The sequence below is a fragment of the Sminthopsis crassicaudata genome, chromosome 1, assembly GCF_048593235.1.
Source record: "Sminthopsis crassicaudata isolate SCR6 chromosome 1, ASM4859323v1, whole genome shotgun sequence".
In the NCBI taxonomy this organism is placed as follows: Eukaryota; Metazoa; Chordata; class Mammalia; order Dasyuromorphia; family Dasyuridae; genus Sminthopsis; species Sminthopsis crassicaudata.
This window is the reverse complement of record NC_133617.1, coordinates 8,514,052-8,534,678: the sequence shown is the minus strand read 5'-3', so window position 1 is coordinate 8,534,678 and position 20,627 is coordinate 8,514,052. Positions and strand designations below refer to the sequence as shown.

At 48.3% G+C, this 20,627-nt stretch overlaps 1 protein-coding gene across 5 annotated transcripts in view; it reads right to left on the bottom strand.

Annotated features, from left to right (window-relative positions):
• The window catches only part of MED15 (mediator complex subunit 15), an 82,566-nt gene that overhangs the window by 20,530 nt on the left and 41,409 nt on the right, over positions 1-20,627 (bottom strand). For all 5 annotated transcript variants that reach the window (XM_074291827.1, XM_074291818.1, XM_074291837.1 and 2 more), the window contains 2 exons: positions 19,382-19,693; positions 18,980-19,156 (listed from right to left, as the gene is read on the bottom strand). In XM_074291827.1, the coding sequence (XP_074147928.1) occupies positions 18,980-19,156; positions 19,382-19,693 (489 nt within the window). The remainder of the gene's footprint in view (positions 1-18,979; positions 19,157-19,381; positions 19,694-20,627) is intronic.

Below are 20,627 nucleotides of genomic sequence, written 5' to 3'. Positions count from 1 at the left end.
GAGTCTATATGGGAACTAGAGAACCATGACATCACCATGCTGAGCACTGAGTCTATATGAGAACTAGAGAACCATGACATCACCACGCTGAGCACTGAGTCTATATGGGAACTAGAGAACCGTGACATCACCACGCTGAGCACTGAGTCTATATGGGAACTAGAGAACTATGACATCACCACGCTGAGTACTGAGTCTATATGAGAACTAGAGAACCATGACATCACCACGCTGAGCACTGAGTATTTATGGGGACTAGAGAACCATGACATCACCATGCTGAGTACTGAATATACATGGGAACTAGAGAACCATGACATCACCACGCTGAGTACTGAGTCTATATGAGAACTAGAGAACCATGACATCACCACGCTGAGCACTGAGTCTATATGGGAACTAGAGAACCATGACGTCACCACGCTGAGCACTGAGTCTATATGGGGACTAGAGAACCATGACATCACCACACTGAGCACTGAGTCTATATGGGAACCAGAGAACCATGACATCACCACGCTGAGTACTGAGTCTATATGGGAACTAGAGAACCGTGACATCACCACGCTGAGCACTGAGTCTATATGGGAACTAGAGAACCGTGACATCACCACGCTGAGCACTGAGTCTATATGAGAACTAGAGAACCGTGACATCACCACGCTGAGTACTGAGTCTATATGAGAACTAGAGAACCGTGACATCACCACGCTGAGTACTGAGTCTATATGGGAACTAGAGAACCGTGACATCACCACGCTGAGTACTGAGTATTTATGGGAACTAGAGAACCGTGACATCACCACGCTGAGCACTGAGTCTATATGGGAACTAGAGAGCCATGACATCACCACGCTGAGCACTGAGTATTTATGGGAACTAGAGAACCGTGACATCACCACGCTGAGCACTGAGTCTATATGGGAACTAGAGAACCGTGACATCACCACGCTGAGTACTGAGTCTATATGAGAACTAGAGAACCATGACATCACCACGCTGAGCACTGAGTCTATATGAGAACTAGAGAACCGTGACATCACCACGCTGAGTACTGAGTCTATATGAGAACTAGAGAACCGTGACATCACCACGCTGAGCACTGAGTATATATGAGAACTAGAGAACCATGACATCACCACGCTGAGCACTGAGTCTATATGAAAACTAGAGAACCATGACATCACCACGCTGAGCACTGAGTATTTATGGGGACTAGAGAACCATGACGTCACCACGCTGAGCACTGAGTCTATATGGGAACTAGAGAACCATGACATCACCATGCTGAGTACTGAGTCTATATGAGAACTAGAGAACCGTGACATCACCACGCTGAGTACTGAGTCTATATGGGAACTAGAGAACCATGACATCACCATGCTGAGCACTGAGTCTATATGGGAACTAGAGAACCATGACATCACCATGCTGAGCACTGAGTCTATATGAGAACTAGAGAACCGTGACATCACCACGCTGAGCACTGAGTCTATATGGGAACTAGAGAACCATGACATCACCATGCTGAGCACTGAGTCTATATGAGAACTAGAGAACCGTGACATCACCACGCTGAGCACTGAGTATATATGGGGACTAGAGAACCGTGACATCACCACGCTGAGTACTGAGTCTGTATGAGAACTGGAGAACTGTGACATCACCACGCTGAGCACTGAGTATTTATGGGGACTAGAGAACCATGACGTCACCACGCTGAGCACTGAGTCTATATGGGAACTAGAGAACCATGACATCACCATGCTGAGTACTGAGTCTATATGGGGACTAGAGAACCGTGACATCACCACGCTGAGTACTGAGTCTGTAAGAGAACTAGAGAACTGTGACATCACCACGCTGAGTACTGAGTATTTATGGGGACTAGAGAACCATGACGTCACCACGCTGAGCACTGAGTCTATATGGGAACTAGAGAACCATGACGTCACCACGCTGAGCACTGAGTCTATATGGGAACTAGAGAACCGTGACATCACCACGCTGAGCACTGAGTCTATATGGGAACTAGAGAACCGTGACATCACCACGCTGAGCACTGAGTCTATATGGGAACTAGAGAACTATGACATCACCACGCTGAGTACTGAGTCTATATGAGAACTAGAGAACTGTGACATCACCACGCTGAGCACTGAGTATTTATGGGGACTAGAGAACCATGACGTCACCACGCTGAGCACTGAGTCTATATGGGAACTAGAGAACCGTGACATCACCACGCTGAGCACTGAGTCTATATGGGAACTAGAGAACCGTGACATCACCACGCTGAGCACTGAGTCTATATGGGAACTAGAGAACTATGACATCACCACGCTGAGTACTGAGTCTATATGAGAACTAGAGAACCATGACATCACCACGCTGAGCACTGAGTATTTATGGGGACTAGAGAACCATGACATCACCACGCTGAGCACTGAGTCTATATGGGAACTAGAGAACCGTGACATCACCACGCTGAGTACTGAGTCTATATGAGAACTAGAGAACCATGACATCACCACGCTGAGCACTGAGTCTATATGAGAACTAGAGAACCGTGACATCACCACGCTGAGCACTGAGTCTATATGAGAACTAGAGAACCATGACATCACCACGCTGAGTACTGAGTCTATATGAGAACTAGAGAACCGTGACATCACCACGCTGAGTACTGAGTCTATATGAGAACTAGAGAACCATGACATCACCACGCTGAGCACTGAGTATATATGAGAACTAGAGAACCATGACATCACCACGCTGAGCACTGAGTCTATATGAGAACTAGAGAACCGTGACATCACCACGCTGAGCACTGAGTCTATATGAGAACTAGAGAACCATGACATCACCACGCTGAGCACTGAGTATTTATGGGGACTAGAGAACCATGACGTCACCACGCTGAGCACTGAGTCTATATGGGAACTAGAGAACCATGACATCACCATGCTGAGTACTGAGTCTATATGAGAACTAGAGAACCGTGACATCACCACGCTGAGTACTGAGTATATGGGAACTAGAGAACCATGACATCACCACGCTGAGTACTGAGTCTATATGGGAACTAGAGAACCATGACATCACCACGCTGAGTACTGAGTCTATATGGGAACTAGAGAACCGTGACATCACCACGCTGAGTACTGAGTCTATATGAGAACTAGAGAACCATGACATCACCACGCTGAGCACTGAGTCTATATGAGAACTAGAGAACCGTGACATCACCACGCTGAGCACTGAGTCTATATGAGAACTAGAGAACCATGACATCACCACGCTGAGTACTGAGTCTATATGAGAACTAGAGAACCGTGACATCACCACGCTGAGTACTGAGTCTATATGAGAACTAGAGAACCATGACATCACCACGCTGAGCACTGAGTATATATGAGAACTAGAGAACCATGACATCACCACGCTGAGCACTGAGTCTATATGAGAACTAGAGAACCGTGACATCACCACGCTGAGCACTGAGTCTATATGAGAACTAGAGAACCATGACATCACCACGCTGAGCACTGAGTATTTATGGGGACTAGAGAACCGTGACATCACCATGCTGAGCACTGAGTATTTATGGGGACTAGAGAACCATGACATCACCATGCTGAGCACTGAGTCTATATGAGAACTAGAGAACCATGACGTCACCACGCTGAGCACTGAGTCTATATGGGAACTAGAGAACCATGACATCACCATGCTGAGTACTGAGTCTATATGAGAACTAGAGAACCGTGACATCACCACGCTGAGTACTGAGTCTATATGGGAACTAGAGAACCATGACATCACCATGCTGAGCACTGAGTCTATATGGGAACTAGAGAACCATGACATCACCATGCTGAGCACTGAGTCTATATGAGAACTAGAGAACCGTGACATCACCACGCTGAGTACTGAGTCTATATGGGAACTAGAGAACCATGACATCACCATGCTGAGCACTGAGTCTATATGGGAACTAGAGAACCATGACATCACCATGCTGAGCACTGAGTCTATATGAGAACTAGAGAACCGTGACATCACCACGCTGAGCACTGAGTCTATATGGGAACTAGAGAACCATGACATCACCATGCTGAGCACTGAGTCTATATGAGAACTAGAGAACCGTGACATCACCACGCTGAGCACTGAGTATATATGGGGACTAGAGAACCGTGACATCACCACGCTGAGTACTGAGTCTGTATGAGAACTGGAGAACTGTGACATCACCACGCTGAGCACTGAGTATTTATGGGGACTAGAGAACCATGACGTCACCACGCTGAGCACTGAGTCTATATGGGAACTAGAGAACCATGACATCACCACGCTGAGTACTGAGTCTATATGAGAACTAGAGAACCGTGACATCACCACGCTGAGTACTGAGTCTATATGAGAACTAGAGAACCGTGACATCACCACGCTGAGCACTGAGTCTATATGAGAACTAGAGAACCGTGACATCACCACGCTGAGCACTGAGTATATATGGGGACTAGAGAACCGTGACATCACCACGCTGAGTACTGAGTCTGTATGAGAACTGGAGAACTGTGACATCACCACGCTGAGCACTGAGTATATATGGGGACTAGAGAACCGTGACATCACCATGCTGAGTACTGAGTCTATATGAGAACTAGAGAACCATGACATCACCACGCTGAGCACTGAGTCTATATGAGAACTAGAGAACCGTGACATCACCACGCTGAGTACTGAGTCTATATGGGAACTAGAGAACCATGACATCACCACGCTGAGTACTGAGTCTATATGGGAACTAGAGAACCATGACGTCACCACGCTGAGCACTGAGTCTATATGGGAACTAGAGAACCATGACATCACCATGCTGAGCACTGAGTCTATATGAGAACTAGAGAACCATGACATCACCACGCTGAGCACTGAGTATTTATGGGGACTAGAGAACCATGACGTCACCACGCTGAGCACTGAGTCTATATGGGAACTAGAGAACCGTGACATCACCACGCTGAGTACTGAGTCTATATGGGAACTAGAGAACCATGACATCACCACGCTGAGTACTGAGTCTATATGGGAACTAGAGAACCATGACGTCACCACGCTGAGCACTGAGTCTATATGGGAACTAGAGAACCATGACATCACCATGCTGAGCACTGAGTCTATATGAGAACTAGAGAACCATGACATCACCACGCTGAGCACTGAGTCTATATGGGAACTAGAGAACCGTGACATCACCACGCTGAGCACTGAGTCTATATGGGAACTAGAGAACTATGACATCACCACGCTGAGTACTGAGTCTATATGAGAACTAGAGAACCATGACATCACCACGCTGAGCACTGAGTATTTATGGGGACTAGAGAACCATGACATCACCATGCTGAGTACTGAATATACATGGGAACTAGAGAACCATGACATCACCACGCTGAGTACTGAGTCTATATGAGAACTAGAGAACCATGACATCACCACGCTGAGCACTGAGTCTATATGGGAACTAGAGAACCATGACGTCACCACGCTGAGCACTGAGTCTATATGGGGACTAGAGAACCATGACATCACCACACTGAGCACTGAGTCTATATGGGAACCAGAGAACCATGACATCACCACGCTGAGTACTGAGTCTATATGGGAACTAGAGAACCGTGACATCACCACGCTGAGCACTGAGTCTATATGGGAACTAGAGAACCGTGACATCACCACGCTGAGCACTGAGTCTATATGAGAACTAGAGAACCGTGACATCACCACGCTGAGTACTGAGTCTATATGAGAACTAGAGAACCGTGACATCACCACGCTGAGTACTGAGTCTATATGGGAACTAGAGAACCGTGACATCACCACGCTGAGTACTGAGTATTTATGGGAACTAGAGAACCGTGACATCACCACGCTGAGCACTGAGTCTATATGGGAACTAGAGAGCCATGACATCACCACGCTGAGCACTGAGTATTTATGGGAACTAGAGAACCGTGACATCACCACGCTGAGCACTGAGTCTATATGGGAACTAGAGAACCGTGACATCACCACGCTGAGTACTGAGTCTATATGAGAACTAGAGAACCATGACATCACCACGCTGAGCACTGAGTCTATATGAGAACTAGAGAACCGTGACATCACCACGCTGAGTACTGAGTCTATATGAGAACTAGAGAACCGTGACATCACCACGCTGAGCACTGAGTATATATGAGAACTAGAGAACCATGACATCACCACGCTGAGCACTGAGTCTATATGAAAACTAGAGAACCATGACATCACCACGCTGAGCACTGAGTATTTATGGGGACTAGAGAACCATGACGTCACCACGCTGAGCACTGAGTCTATATGGGAACTAGAGAACCATGACATCACCATGCTGAGTACTGAGTCTATATGAGAACTAGAGAACCGTGACATCACCACGCTGAGTACTGAGTCTATATGGGAACTAGAGAACCATGACATCACCATGCTGAGCACTGAGTCTATATGGGAACTAGAGAACCATGACATCACCATGCTGAGCACTGAGTCTATATGAGAACTAGAGAACCGTGACATCACCACGCTGAGCACTGAGTCTATATGGGAACTAGAGAACCATGACATCACCATGCTGAGCACTGAGTCTATATGAGAACTAGAGAACCGTGACATCACCACGCTGAGCACTGAGTATATATGGGGACTAGAGAACCGTGACATCACCACGCTGAGTACTGAGTCTGTATGAGAACTGGAGAACTGTGACATCACCACGCTGAGCACTGAGTATTTATGGGGACTAGAGAACCATGACGTCACCACGCTGAGCACTGAGTCTATATGGGAACTAGAGAACCATGACATCACCATGCTGAGTACTGAGTCTATATGGGGACTAGAGAACCGTGACATCACCACGCTGAGTACTGAGTCTGTAAGAGAACTAGAGAACTGTGACATCACCACGCTGAGCACTGAGTATATATGGGGACTAGAGAACCGTGACATCACCACGCTGAGTACTGAGTCTGTATGAGAACTGGAGAACTGTGACATCACCACGCTGAGCACTGAGTATATATGGGGACTAGAGAACCGTGACATCACCATGCTGAGTACTGAGTCTATATGAGAACTAGAGAACCATGACATCACCACGCTGAGCACTGAGTCTATATGAGAACTAGAGAACCGTGACATCACCACGCTGAGTACTGAGTCTATATGGGAACTAGAGAACCATGACATCACCACGCTGAGTACTGAGTCTATATGGGAACTAGAGAACCATGACGTCACCACGCTGAGCACTGAGTCTATATGGGAACTAGAGAACCATGACATCACCATGCTGAGCACTGAGTCTATATGAGAACTAGAGAACCATGACATCACCACGCTGAGCACTGAGTATTTATGGGGACTAGAGAACCATGACGTCACCACGCTGAGCACTGAGTCTATATGGGAACTAGAGAACCGTGACATCACCACGCTGAGTACTGAGTCTATATGGGAACTAGAGAACCATGACATCACCACGCTGAGTACTGAGTCTATATGGGAACTAGAGAACCATGACGTCACCACGCTGAGCACTGAGTCTATATGGGAACTAGAGAACCATGACATCACCATGCTGAGCACTGAGTCTATATGAGAACTAGAGAACCATGACATCACCACGCTGAGCACTGAGTCTATATGGGAACTAGAGAACCGTGACATCACCACGCTGAGCACTGAGTCTATATGGGAACTAGAGAACTATGACATCACCACGCTGAGTACTGAGTCTATATGAGAACTAGAGAACCATGACATCACCACGCTGAGCACTGAGTATTTATGGGGACTAGAGAACCATGACATCACCATGCTGAGTACTGAATATACATGGGAACTAGAGAACCATGACATCACCACGCTGAGTACTGAGTCTATATGAGAACTAGAGAACCATGACATCACCACGCTGAGCACTGAGTCTATATGGGAACTAGAGAACCATGACGTCACCACGCTGAGCACTGAGTCTATATGGGGACTAGAGAACCATGACATCACCACACTGAGCACTGAGTCTATATGGGAACCAGAGAACCATGACATCACCACGCTGAGTACTGAGTCTATATGGGAACTAGAGAACCGTGACATCACCACGCTGAGCACTGAGTCTATATGGGAACTAGAGAACCGTGACATCACCACGCTGAGCACTGAGTCTATATGAGAACTAGAGAACCGTGACATCACCACGCTGAGTACTGAGTCTATATGAGAACTAGAGAACCGTGACATCACCACGCTGAGTACTGAGTCTATATGGGAACTAGAGAACCGTGACATCACCACGCTGAGTACTGAGTATTTATGGGAACTAGAGAACCGTGACATCACCACGCTGAGCACTGAGTCTATATGGGAACTAGAGAGCCATGACATCACCACGCTGAGCACTGAGTATTTATGGGAACTAGAGAACCGTGACATCACCACGCTGAGCACTGAGTCTATATGGGAACTAGAGAACCGTGACATCACCACGCTGAGTACTGAGTCTATATGAGAACTAGAGAACCATGACATCACCACGCTGAGCACTGAGTCTATATGAGAACTAGAGAACCGTGACATCACCACGCTGAGTACTGAGTCTATATGAGAACTAGAGAACCGTGACATCACCACGCTGAGCACTGAGTATATATGAGAACTAGAGAACCATGACATCACCACGCTGAGCACTGAGTCTATATGAAAACTAGAGAACCATGACATCACCACGCTGAGCACTGAGTATTTATGGGGACTAGAGAACCATGACGTCACCACGCTGAGCACTGAGTCTATATGGGAACTAGAGAACCATGACATCACCATGCTGAGTACTGAGTCTATATGAGAACTAGAGAACCGTGACATCACCACGCTGAGTACTGAGTCTATATGGGAACTAGAGAACCATGACATCACCATGCTGAGCACTGAGTCTATATGGGAACTAGAGAACCATGACATCACCATGCTGAGCACTGAGTCTATATGAGAACTAGAGAACCGTGACATCACCACGCTGAGCACTGAGTCTATATGGGAACTAGAGAACCATGACATCACCATGCTGAGCACTGAGTCTATATGAGAACTAGAGAACCGTGACATCACCACGCTGAGCACTGAGTATATATGGGGACTAGAGAACCGTGACATCACCACGCTGAGTACTGAGTCTGTATGAGAACTGGAGAACTGTGACATCACCACGCTGAGCACTGAGTATTTATGGGGACTAGAGAACCATGACGTCACCACGCTGAGCACTGAGTCTATATGGGAACTAGAGAACCATGACATCACCATGCTGAGTACTGAGTCTATATGGGGACTAGAGAACCGTGACATCACCACGCTGAGTACTGAGTCTGTAAGAGAACTAGAGAACTGTGACATCACCACGCTGAGTACTGAGTATTTATGGGGACTAGAGAACCATGACGTCACCACGCTGAGCACTGAGTCTATATGGGAACTAGAGAACCATGACGTCACCACGCTGAGCACTGAGTCTATATGGGAACTAGAGAACCGTGACATCACCACGCTGAGCACTGAGTCTATATGGGAACTAGAGAACCGTGACATCACCACGCTGAGCACTGAGTCTATATGGGAACTAGAGAACTATGACATCACCACGCTGAGTACTGAGTCTATATGAGAACTAGAGAACTGTGACATCACCACGCTGAGCACTGAGTATTTATGGGGACTAGAGAACCATGACGTCACCACGCTGAGCACTGAGTCTATATGGGAACTAGAGAACCGTGACATCACCACGCTGAGCACTGAGTCTATATGGGAACTAGAGAACCGTGACATCACCACGCTGAGCACTGAGTCTATATGGGAACTAGAGAACTATGACATCACCACGCTGAGTACTGAGTCTATATGAGAACTAGAGAACCATGACATCACCACGCTGAGCACTGAGTATTTATGGGGACTAGAGAACCATGACATCACCACGCTGAGCACTGAGTCTATATGGGAACTAGAGAACCGTGACATCACCACGCTGAGTACTGAGTCTATATGAGAACTAGAGAACCATGACATCACCACGCTGAGCACTGAGTCTATATGAGAACTAGAGAACCGTGACATCACCACGCTGAGCACTGAGTCTATATGAGAACTAGAGAACCATGACATCACCACGCTGAGTACTGAGTCTATATGAGAACTAGAGAACCGTGACATCACCACGCTGAGTACTGAGTCTATATGAGAACTAGAGAACCATGACATCACCACGCTGAGCACTGAGTATATATGAGAACTAGAGAACCATGACATCACCACGCTGAGCACTGAGTCTATATGAGAACTAGAGAACCGTGACATCACCACGCTGAGCACTGAGTCTATATGAGAACTAGAGAACCATGACATCACCACGCTGAGCACTGAGTATTTATGGGGACTAGAGAACCATGACGTCACCACGCTGAGCACTGAGTCTATATGGGAACTAGAGAACCATGACATCACCATGCTGAGTACTGAGTCTATATGAGAACTAGAGAACCGTGACATCACCACGCTGAGTACTGAGTATATGGGAACTAGAGAACCATGACATCACCACGCTGAGTACTGAGTCTATATGGGAACTAGAGAACCATGACATCACCACGCTGAGTACTGAGTCTATATGGGAACTAGAGAACCGTGACATCACCACGCTGAGTACTGAGTCTATATGAGAACTAGAGAACCATGACATCACCACGCTGAGCACTGAGTCTATATGAGAACTAGAGAACCGTGACATCACCACGCTGAGCACTGAGTCTATATGAGAACTAGAGAACCATGACATCACCACGCTGAGTACTGAGTCTATATGAGAACTAGAGAACCGTGACATCACCACGCTGAGTACTGAGTATATATGAGAACTAGAGAACCATGACATCACCACGCTGAGCACTGAGTCTATATGAGAACTAGAGAACCGTGACATCACCACGCTGAGCACTGAGTCTATATGAGAACTAGAGAACCATGACATCACCACGCTGAGCACTGAGTATTTATGGGGACTAGAGAACCGTGACATCACCATGCTGAGCACTGAGTATTTATGGGGACTAGAGAACCATGACATCACCATGCTGAGCACTGAGTCTATATGAGAACTAGAGAACCATGACGTCACCACGCTGAGCACTGAGTCTATATGGGAACTAGAGAACCATGACATCACCATGCTGAGTACTGAGTCTATATGAGAACTAGAGAACCGTGACATCACCACGCTGAGTACTGAGTCTATATGGGAACTAGAGAACCATGACATCACCATGCTGAGCACTGAGTCTATATGGGAACTAGAGAACCATGACATCACCATGCTGAGCACTGAGTCTATATGAGAACTAGAGAACCGTGACATCACCACGCTGAGTACTGAGTCTATATGGGAACTAGAGAACCATGACATCACCATGCTGAGCACTGAGTCTATATGGGAACTAGAGAACCATGACATCACCATGCTGAGCACTGAGTCTATATGAGAACTAGAGAACCGTGACATCACCACGCTGAGCACTGAGTCTATATGGGAACTAGAGAACCATGACATCACCATGCTGAGCACTGAGTCTATATGAGAACTAGAGAACCGTGACATCACCACGCTGAGCACTGAGTATATATGGGGACTAGAGAACCGTGACATCACCACGCTGAGTACTGAGTCTGTATGAGAACTGGAGAACTGTGACATCACCACGCTGAGCACTGAGTATTTATGGGGACTAGAGAACCATGACGTCACCACGCTGAGCACTGAGTCTATATGGGAACTAGAGAACCATGACATCACCACGCTGAGTACTGAGTCTATATGAGAACTAGAGAACCGTGACATCACCACGCTGAGTACTGAGTCTATATGAGAACTAGAGAACCGTGACATCACCACGCTGAGCACTGAGTCTATATGAGAACTAGAGAACCGTGACATCACCACGCTGAGCACTGAGTATATATGGGGACTAGAGAACCGTGACATCACCACGCTGAGTACTGAGTCTGTATGAGAACTGGAGAACTGTGACATCACCACGCTGAGCACTGAGTATATATGGGGACTAGAGAACCGTGACATCACCATGCTGAGTACTGAGTCTATATGAGAACTAGAGAACCATGACATCACCACGCTGAGCACTGAGTATTTATGGGGACTAGAGAACCATGACGTCACCACGCTGAGCACTGAGTCTATATGGGAACTAGAGAACCATGACATCACCATGCTGAGTACTGAGTCTATATGGGGACTAGAGAACCGTGACATCACCACGCTGAGTACTGAGTCTGTAAGAGAACTAGAGAACTGTGACATCACCACGCTGAGTACTGAGTCTATATGGGGACTAGAGAACCATGACGTCACCATGCTGAGTACTGAGTCTATATGGGGACTAGAGAACCATGACATCACCACGCTGAGTACTGAGTCTGTAAGAGAACTAGAGAACCGTGACATCACCACGCTGAGTACTGAGTCTGTAAGAGAACTAGAGAACCGTGACATCACCACGCTGAGTACTGAGTCTGTAAGAGAACTAGAGAACCATGACGTCACCACGCTGAGTACTGAGTCTATATGAGAACTAGAGAACCGTGACATCACCACGCTGAGTACTGAGTCTGTAAGAGAACTAGAGAACCGTGACATCACCACGCTGAGTACTGAGTCTGTAAGAGAACTAGAGAACCGTGACATCACCACGCTGAGTACTGAGTCTGTAAGAGAACTAGAGAACCATGACGTCACCACGCTGAGTACTGAGTCTATATGAGAACTAGAGAACCGTGACATCACCACGCTGAGCACTGAGTCTATATGGGAACTAGAGAACCATGACATCACCATGCTGAGCACTGAGTCTATATGAGAACTAGAGAACCGTGACATCACCACGCTGAGCACTGAGTCTATATGAGAACTAGAGAACCATGACATCACCACGCTGAGCACTGAGTATTTATGGGGACTAGAGAACCATGACGTCACCACGCTGAGCACTGAGTCTATATGGGAACTAGAGAACCATGACATCACCATGCTGAGTACTGAGTCTATATGGGGACTAGAGAACCGTGACATCACCACGCTGAGTACTGAGTCTGTAAGAGAACTAGAGAACTGTGACATCACCACGCTGAGTACTGAGTCTATATGGGGACTAGAGAGCCATGACATCACCATGCTGAGTACTGAGTCTATATGGGAACTAGAGAACCATGACATCACCACGCTGAGTACTGAGTCTATATGGGGACTAGAGAACCATGACATCACCACGCTGAGTACTGAGTCTGTAAGAGAACTAGAGAACCATGACATCACCACGCTGAGTACTGAGTCTGTAAGAGAACTAGAGAACCATGACATCACCACGCTGAGTACTGAGTCTATATGAGAACTAGAGAACCGTGACATCACCACGCTGAGTACTGAGTCTATATGAGAACTAGAGAACCGTGACATCACCACGCTGAGTACTGAGTCTATATGAGAACTAGAGAACCATGACATCACCACGCTGAGTACTGAGTCTGTAAGAGAACTAGAGAACCATGACATCACCACGCTGAGCACTGAGTCTGTAAGAGAACTAGAGAACCATGACATCACCACGCTGAGTACTGAGTCTGTAAGAGAACTAGAGAACCATGACATCACCACGCTGAGCACTGAGTCTGTAAGAGAACTAGAGAACCATGACATCACCACGCTGAGTACTGAGTCTGTAAGAGAACTAGAGAACCATGACATCACCACGCTGAGCACTGAGTCTATATGGGGACTAGAGAGCCATGACATCACCACGCTGAGCACTGAGTCTATATGGGAACTAGAGAACCATGACATCACCACGCTGAGCACTGAGTCTATATGGGAACTAGAGAACCATGACATCACCATGCTGAGTACTGAGTCTGTAAGAGAACTAGAGAACCGTGACATCACCACGCTGAGCACTGAGTCTATATGAGAACTAGAGAACCGTGACATCACCATGCTGAGTACTGAGTCTATATGGGGACTAGAGAACCATGACATCACCACGCTGAGTACTGAGTCTGTAAGAGAACTAGAGAACCGTGACATCACCACGCTGAGTACTGAGTCTATATGGGGACTAGAGAACCATGACATCACCACGCTGAGTACTGAGTCTGTAAGAGAACTAGAGAACCGTGACATCACCACGCTGAGTACTGAGTCTATATGAGAACTAGAGAACCGTGACATCACCACGCTGAGTACTGAGTCTGTAAGAGAACTAGAGAACCGTGACATCACCACGCTAAGTACTGAGTCTATATGAGAACTAGAGAACCGTGACATCACCACGCTGAGCACTGAGTCTATATGAGAACTAGAGAACCGTGACATCACCACGCTGAGTACTGAGTATATGGGAACTAGAGAACCATGACATCACCACGCTGAGTACTGAGTCTATATGAGAACTAGAGAACCGTGACATCACCACGCTGAGTACTGAGTCTATATGAGAACTAGAGAACCGTGACATCACCACGCTGAGTACTGAGTCTATATGAGAACTAGAGAACCGTGACATCACCACGCTGAGTACTGAGTCTGTAAGAGAACTAGAGAACCATGACATCACCACGCTGAGTACTGAGTCTATATGAGAACTAGAGAACCGTGACATCACCACGCTGAGTACTGAGTCTATATGAGAACTAGAGAACCGTGACATCACCACGCTGAGTACTGAGTCTATATGAGAACTAGAGAACTATGACATCACCACGCTGAGTACTGAGTCTGTAAGAGAACTAGAGAACCATGACGTCACCACGCTGAGTACTGAGTCTATATGGGGACTAGAGAACCGTGACATCACCACGCTGAGCACTGAGTCTATATGAGAACTAGAGAACCGTGACATCACCATGCTGAGTACTGAGTCTATATGAGAACTAGAGAACCGTGACATCACCACGCTGAGTACTGAGTCTATATGGGAACTAGAGAACCATGACGTCACCACGCTGAGCACTGAGTATATATGAGAACTAGAGAACCATGACATCACCACGCTGAGCACTGAGTATTTATGGGGACTAGAGAACCATGACGTCACCACGCTGAGCACTGAGTCTATATGGGAACTAGAGAACCATGACATCACCATGCTGAGTACTGAGTCTATATGGGGACTAGAGAACCGTGACATCACCACGCTGAGTACTGAGTCTGTAAGAGAACTAGAGAACTGTGACATCACCACGCTGAGTACTGAGTATTTATGGGAACTAGAGAACCATGACATCACCATGCTGAGTACTGAGTCTATATGGGAACTAGAGAACCATGACGTCACCACGCTGAGCACTGAGTATATATGAGAACTAGAGAACCATGACATCACCACGCTGAGCACTGAGTATTTATGGGGACTAGAGAACCATGACGTCACCACGCTGAGCACTGAGTCTATATGGGAACTAGAGAACCATGACATCACCATGCTGAGTACTGAGTCTATATGGGGACTAGAGAACCGTGACATCACCACGCTGAGTACTGAGTATTTATGGGAACTAGAGAACCATGACATCACCACGCTGAGCACTGAGTCTATATGGGGACTAGAGAGCCATGACATCACCATGCTGAGTACTGAGTCTATATGGGAACTAGAGAACCATGACATCACCATGCTGAGTACTGAGTCTATATGGGGACTAGAGAACCATGACATCACCACGCTGAGTACTGAGTCTGTAAGAGAACTAGAGAACCGTGACATCACCACGCTGAGTACTGAGTCTATATGAGAACTAGAGAACCGTGACATCACCACGCTGAGTACTGAGTCTATATGAGAACTAGAGAACCGTGACATCACCACGCTGAGTACTGAGTCTATATGAGAACTAGAGAACCGTGACATCACCACGCTGAGCACTGAGTCTATATGAGAACTAGAGAACCGTGACATCACCACGCTGAGTACTGAGTCTATATGAGAACTAGAGAACCGTGACATCACCACGCTGAGTACTGAGTCTATATGAGAACTAGAGAACCATGACATCACTGTGCTGAGTACTGAGTCTATATGAGAACTAGAGAACCGTGACATCACCACGCTGAGCACTGAGTATATATGGGGACTAGAGAACCATGACGTCACCACGCTGAACACTGAGTATATATGGGGACTAGAGAACCATGACATCACCACAATGAGTACTGAGTCTATATGGGAACTAGAGAACCATGACATCACCATGCTGAGTACTGAGTCTATATGGGGACTAGAGAACCATGACATCACCACGCTGAGTACTGAGTCTATATGGGAACTAGAGAACCGTGACATCACCACGCTGAGTACTGAGTCTATATGGGGACTAGAGAACCGTGACATCACCACGCTGAGTACTGAGTCTATATGGGGACTAGAGAACCGTGACATCACCATGCTGAGTACTGAGTATATATGGGGACTAGAGAACCATGACATCACCACGCTGAGTACTGAGTATATATGGGAACTAGAGAACCATGACATCACCACGCTGAGTACTGAGTCTATATGAGAACTAGAGAACCATGACATCACCACGCTGAGTACTGAGTATATATGGGAACTAGAGAACCATGACATCACCACGCTGAGTACTGAGTATATATGGGAACTAGAGAACCATGACATCACCACGCTGAGTACTGAGTCTATATGGGGACTAGAGAACCATGACATCACCACGCTGAGTACTGAGTCTGTATGAGAACTGGAGAACTGTGACATCACCATGCTGAGTACTGAGTCTATATGGGGACTAGAGAGCCATGACATCACCACGCTGAGTACTGAGTCTATATGGGGACTAGAGAACCATGACATCACCACGCTGAGTACTGAGTCTGTATGAGAACTGGAGAACTGTGACATCACCACGCTGAGTACTGAGTCTGTATGAGAACTGGAGAACTGTGACATCACCACGCTGAGTACTGAGTCTATATGGGGACTAGAGAACCATGACATCACCACGCTGAGTACTGAGTCTATATGGGGACTAGAGAACCATGACATCACCACGCTGAGTACTGAGTCTGTATGAGAACTGGAGAACTGTGACATCACCATGCTGAGTACTGAGTCTGTATGAGAACTGGAGAACTGTGACATCACCACGCTGAGTACTGAGTCTATATGGGGACTAGAGAACCGTGACATCACCACGCTGAGTACTGAGTCTATATGGGGACTAGAGAACCATGACATCACCACGCTGAGTACTGAGTCTGTATGAGAACTAGAGAACCGTGACATCACCACGCTGAGTACTGAGTCTGTATGAGAACTGGAGAACTGTGACATCACCACGCTGAGTACTGAGTCTGTATGAGAACTGGAGAACTGTGACATCACCACGCTGAGTACTGAGTCTGTAAGAGAACTAGAGAACTGTGACATCATCACGCTGAGTACTGAGTCTGTAAGAGAACTAGAGAACTGTGCCATGACCATGCTCAGTATGAAGTCCATATGGGAACTAGAGAACATGACATCACCATGCTGAGTACTGAGTCTGTATGAGAACTAGAGAACTGTGACATCATCACGCTGAGTACTGAGTCTGTAAGAGAACTAGAGAACTGTGCCATGACCATGCTCAGTATGAAGTCCATATGGGAACTAGAGAACATGACATCACCATGCTGAGTACTGAGTCTGTATGAGAACTAGAGAACTGTGACATCATCACGCTGAGTACTGAGTCTGTAAGAGAACTAGAGAACTGTGCCATGACCATGCTCAGTATGAAGTCCATATGGGAACTAGAGAACATGACATCACCATGCCGAGTACTTAGTATATATGGGGACTAGAGAACCATGACATCACCACGCTGAGTACTGAGTATATATGGGAACTAGAGAACCATGACATCACCACGCTGAGTACTGAGTGTGTATGAGAACTAGAGAACCATGACATCACCACGCTGAGTACTGAGTGTGGTATGAGAACTAGAGAACCATGACATCACCATGCTGAGTACTGAGTCTGTATGAGAACTAGAGAACTGTGACATCATCATGCTGAGTACTGAGTATATACTTGGGGACTAGAGAACCGTGACATCACCACGCTGAATACTGAGTCTATATGGGAACTAGAGAACTGTGACATCACCACGCTGAGTACTGAGTCTATATGAGAACTTTGACATCATCTATGCTGAATTACTGAGTCCTGTATGAGAACTAGAGAACCATCATCACGCTGAGTACTGAGTCTATATGGGAACTAGAGAACCATGACGTCACCACGCTGAGCACTGAGTCTGTATGGGAAGTTCCCCCAATGGGCCGCCAGCTTCCCTGCTCAGGGCCTCTCTGCCAGCCCCCAAAGCTTGCTCCGCATTTCAGAATGGGGAGACTTGGGAAATGGCTGGTGTAGTGAAGGAAAGGAACCTTGGTGGTCCTTGGCTAAGAGGCGCAGAAATGCCGGCAGTCCCCGAGCCATCCCCTCTTTGCCCATCCCTGTCCTCGGCTTTGTCCTTCATGACCCGTGTGCCCTGACACCCCAATCTCAGAATCTCACAGGGTGGGTGGAGAGATGGGAGAGACCAAGCAGCAGGAAGCGGGAGATGTCCCCGCTCTGTGGGGTTCGGGACAAAGGAAATGTGCAAGGCTGCTTGATGTGTCCGGTGTCATGGGCACCCCCAGACAGAAAGCACACACACGCAAGAATCCTGCTTCCCACGGAGCCCAGAACAAGCCAGTCTCTTCTATGACTTAAACAAGAAGGCTCTCTGAGCAAGAAGCCAGACTTCTAGGCCCACCTTCCCTTACCTGTCCCCCTGCGGCGGCGGCGGCGGCTGCTGCGGCGGCGGCCATCTGAGCGACCTGGGCTGCCTGGGCTGCGGCTACCTGCTGCTGCTGCTGCTGCTGCTGCTGCTGCTGTTGCTGCTGCTGCTGCTGGGCTTGCTGAGCTTGCTGGGCCTGCTGCACAACCATCTGGGCTCGGACCTGGAGGAAGAAAGGGATCAGGCGCTGGCTTCCCAGGCCGATGGAGCCCGTGGTGCCGAGGCTCTCAGAGAGAGGCAGAGTGGAAGGCTCCTGGGACCTCGGCTCTGTGAGAGCTGAAGGCACCCGGGCAAGCACTTGGCCGGCAGCCACCGTGAAGCCCACCACCCATGGATGTGGCGAGACTCGCCTCCCCCCAGCAGGTCCCCGGGGCTTCCACAGCCTCACCTGCATCACTTTGAGCTGCTGCGGGGTGAGCATCATCTGCCCAGGAATCGATTGTGCCTGGGGCACCAGTGGCTGCTGGGGCTGCGCCTGCGGCGGGAGCTGGGGCTGCTGCTGAGCCACCTGCTGCTGCTGCTGGGGCGGCGGCTGGTGCTGCTGCGGATGGTGCAGCTGCTGGAGCTGCTGCTGCATGGCTTGGGAGGCTGGCGGGGCTTGCGACGGCGGCTGCTGGGGCGGGGGCTGGGGCTGCATGGCCTGCTGCTGCTGGTGCTGGAGCTGCAGCTGGGCGATTCGCAGCTGCTGCTGCTGCTGCAGCTGAAAGAAGACGGGCATGTTTCCCTGTCACCGCAGAGCCCGGGAGCGGGGCCCGCCGCGCGGGCGCGAGGACAGAGCCGGGGTCCCGCCGAGGCTGTGAGGGCTAATGTCGGACTGGGCAAGGAGAGCTGCGGTCCTGCGAGGGCCGGCCTTGGTTCTCTTTGTTAAGGGGGAGGCCCGACGAGGGAAGGAGAGATGACCTTCGGGGAGCGAGAACTTTTTTAAAAATGAGAATACAAAGTATATGTTTGTACCACAGGCCGTCTGGCTGCAGGCACGCTAGGCCAGGCCTGCCCAAATAAAGCAGAATCCGCCCACCCCGGCTCCAGAAGCCGCTGCTAGGACTCCTGTCTGAGCCGCCACCGTTGAGGCGGCAACGGGCAGTCGGAAGACCTGGGTTCGACACCCAGATGGGTCATTTACAAGCAGGGCAACTCGAGACAAGCCCAGTGACCTCTCACACTCAAATTTCCTAATTTGAAAAATGGGGACAATCACAATAAACAGCAATCACTTAATAATTATGCAGTGACTTTGAAGCTGGTTGGGCCGGGTTCTTTCTGGAACTATGATGTGAGTGGATACAGTTCAGAAAGACATCCCTCCTCATTCCTTGGTGTTAGCCTCCCACCCGGATGGTGCCGTCTCTGACCCTCTCGGCCCCCCCCCCCCCCCACGCTCCCGAGTCCAGGACGCACGCCTGGCAGGCCCTCCGCTTCTGCACGGAGCCTCAGCTGCTCTCGCCTTCCCACCAACCACCTGCTAGTCAGTATTAACTCCGGTGTGCAGACGTCCTATTTATTCACTTTCTATTTCTGCGACACAGACTTTTCCGTGTGCTGCTTCTCTCTCCTATTAGGTCAGATCCCAGCAAGAGGAGATTGCTTCTCTTTACAGCTTACAGCCCTCAGTGCCAGGCACACAGTAGGAACTT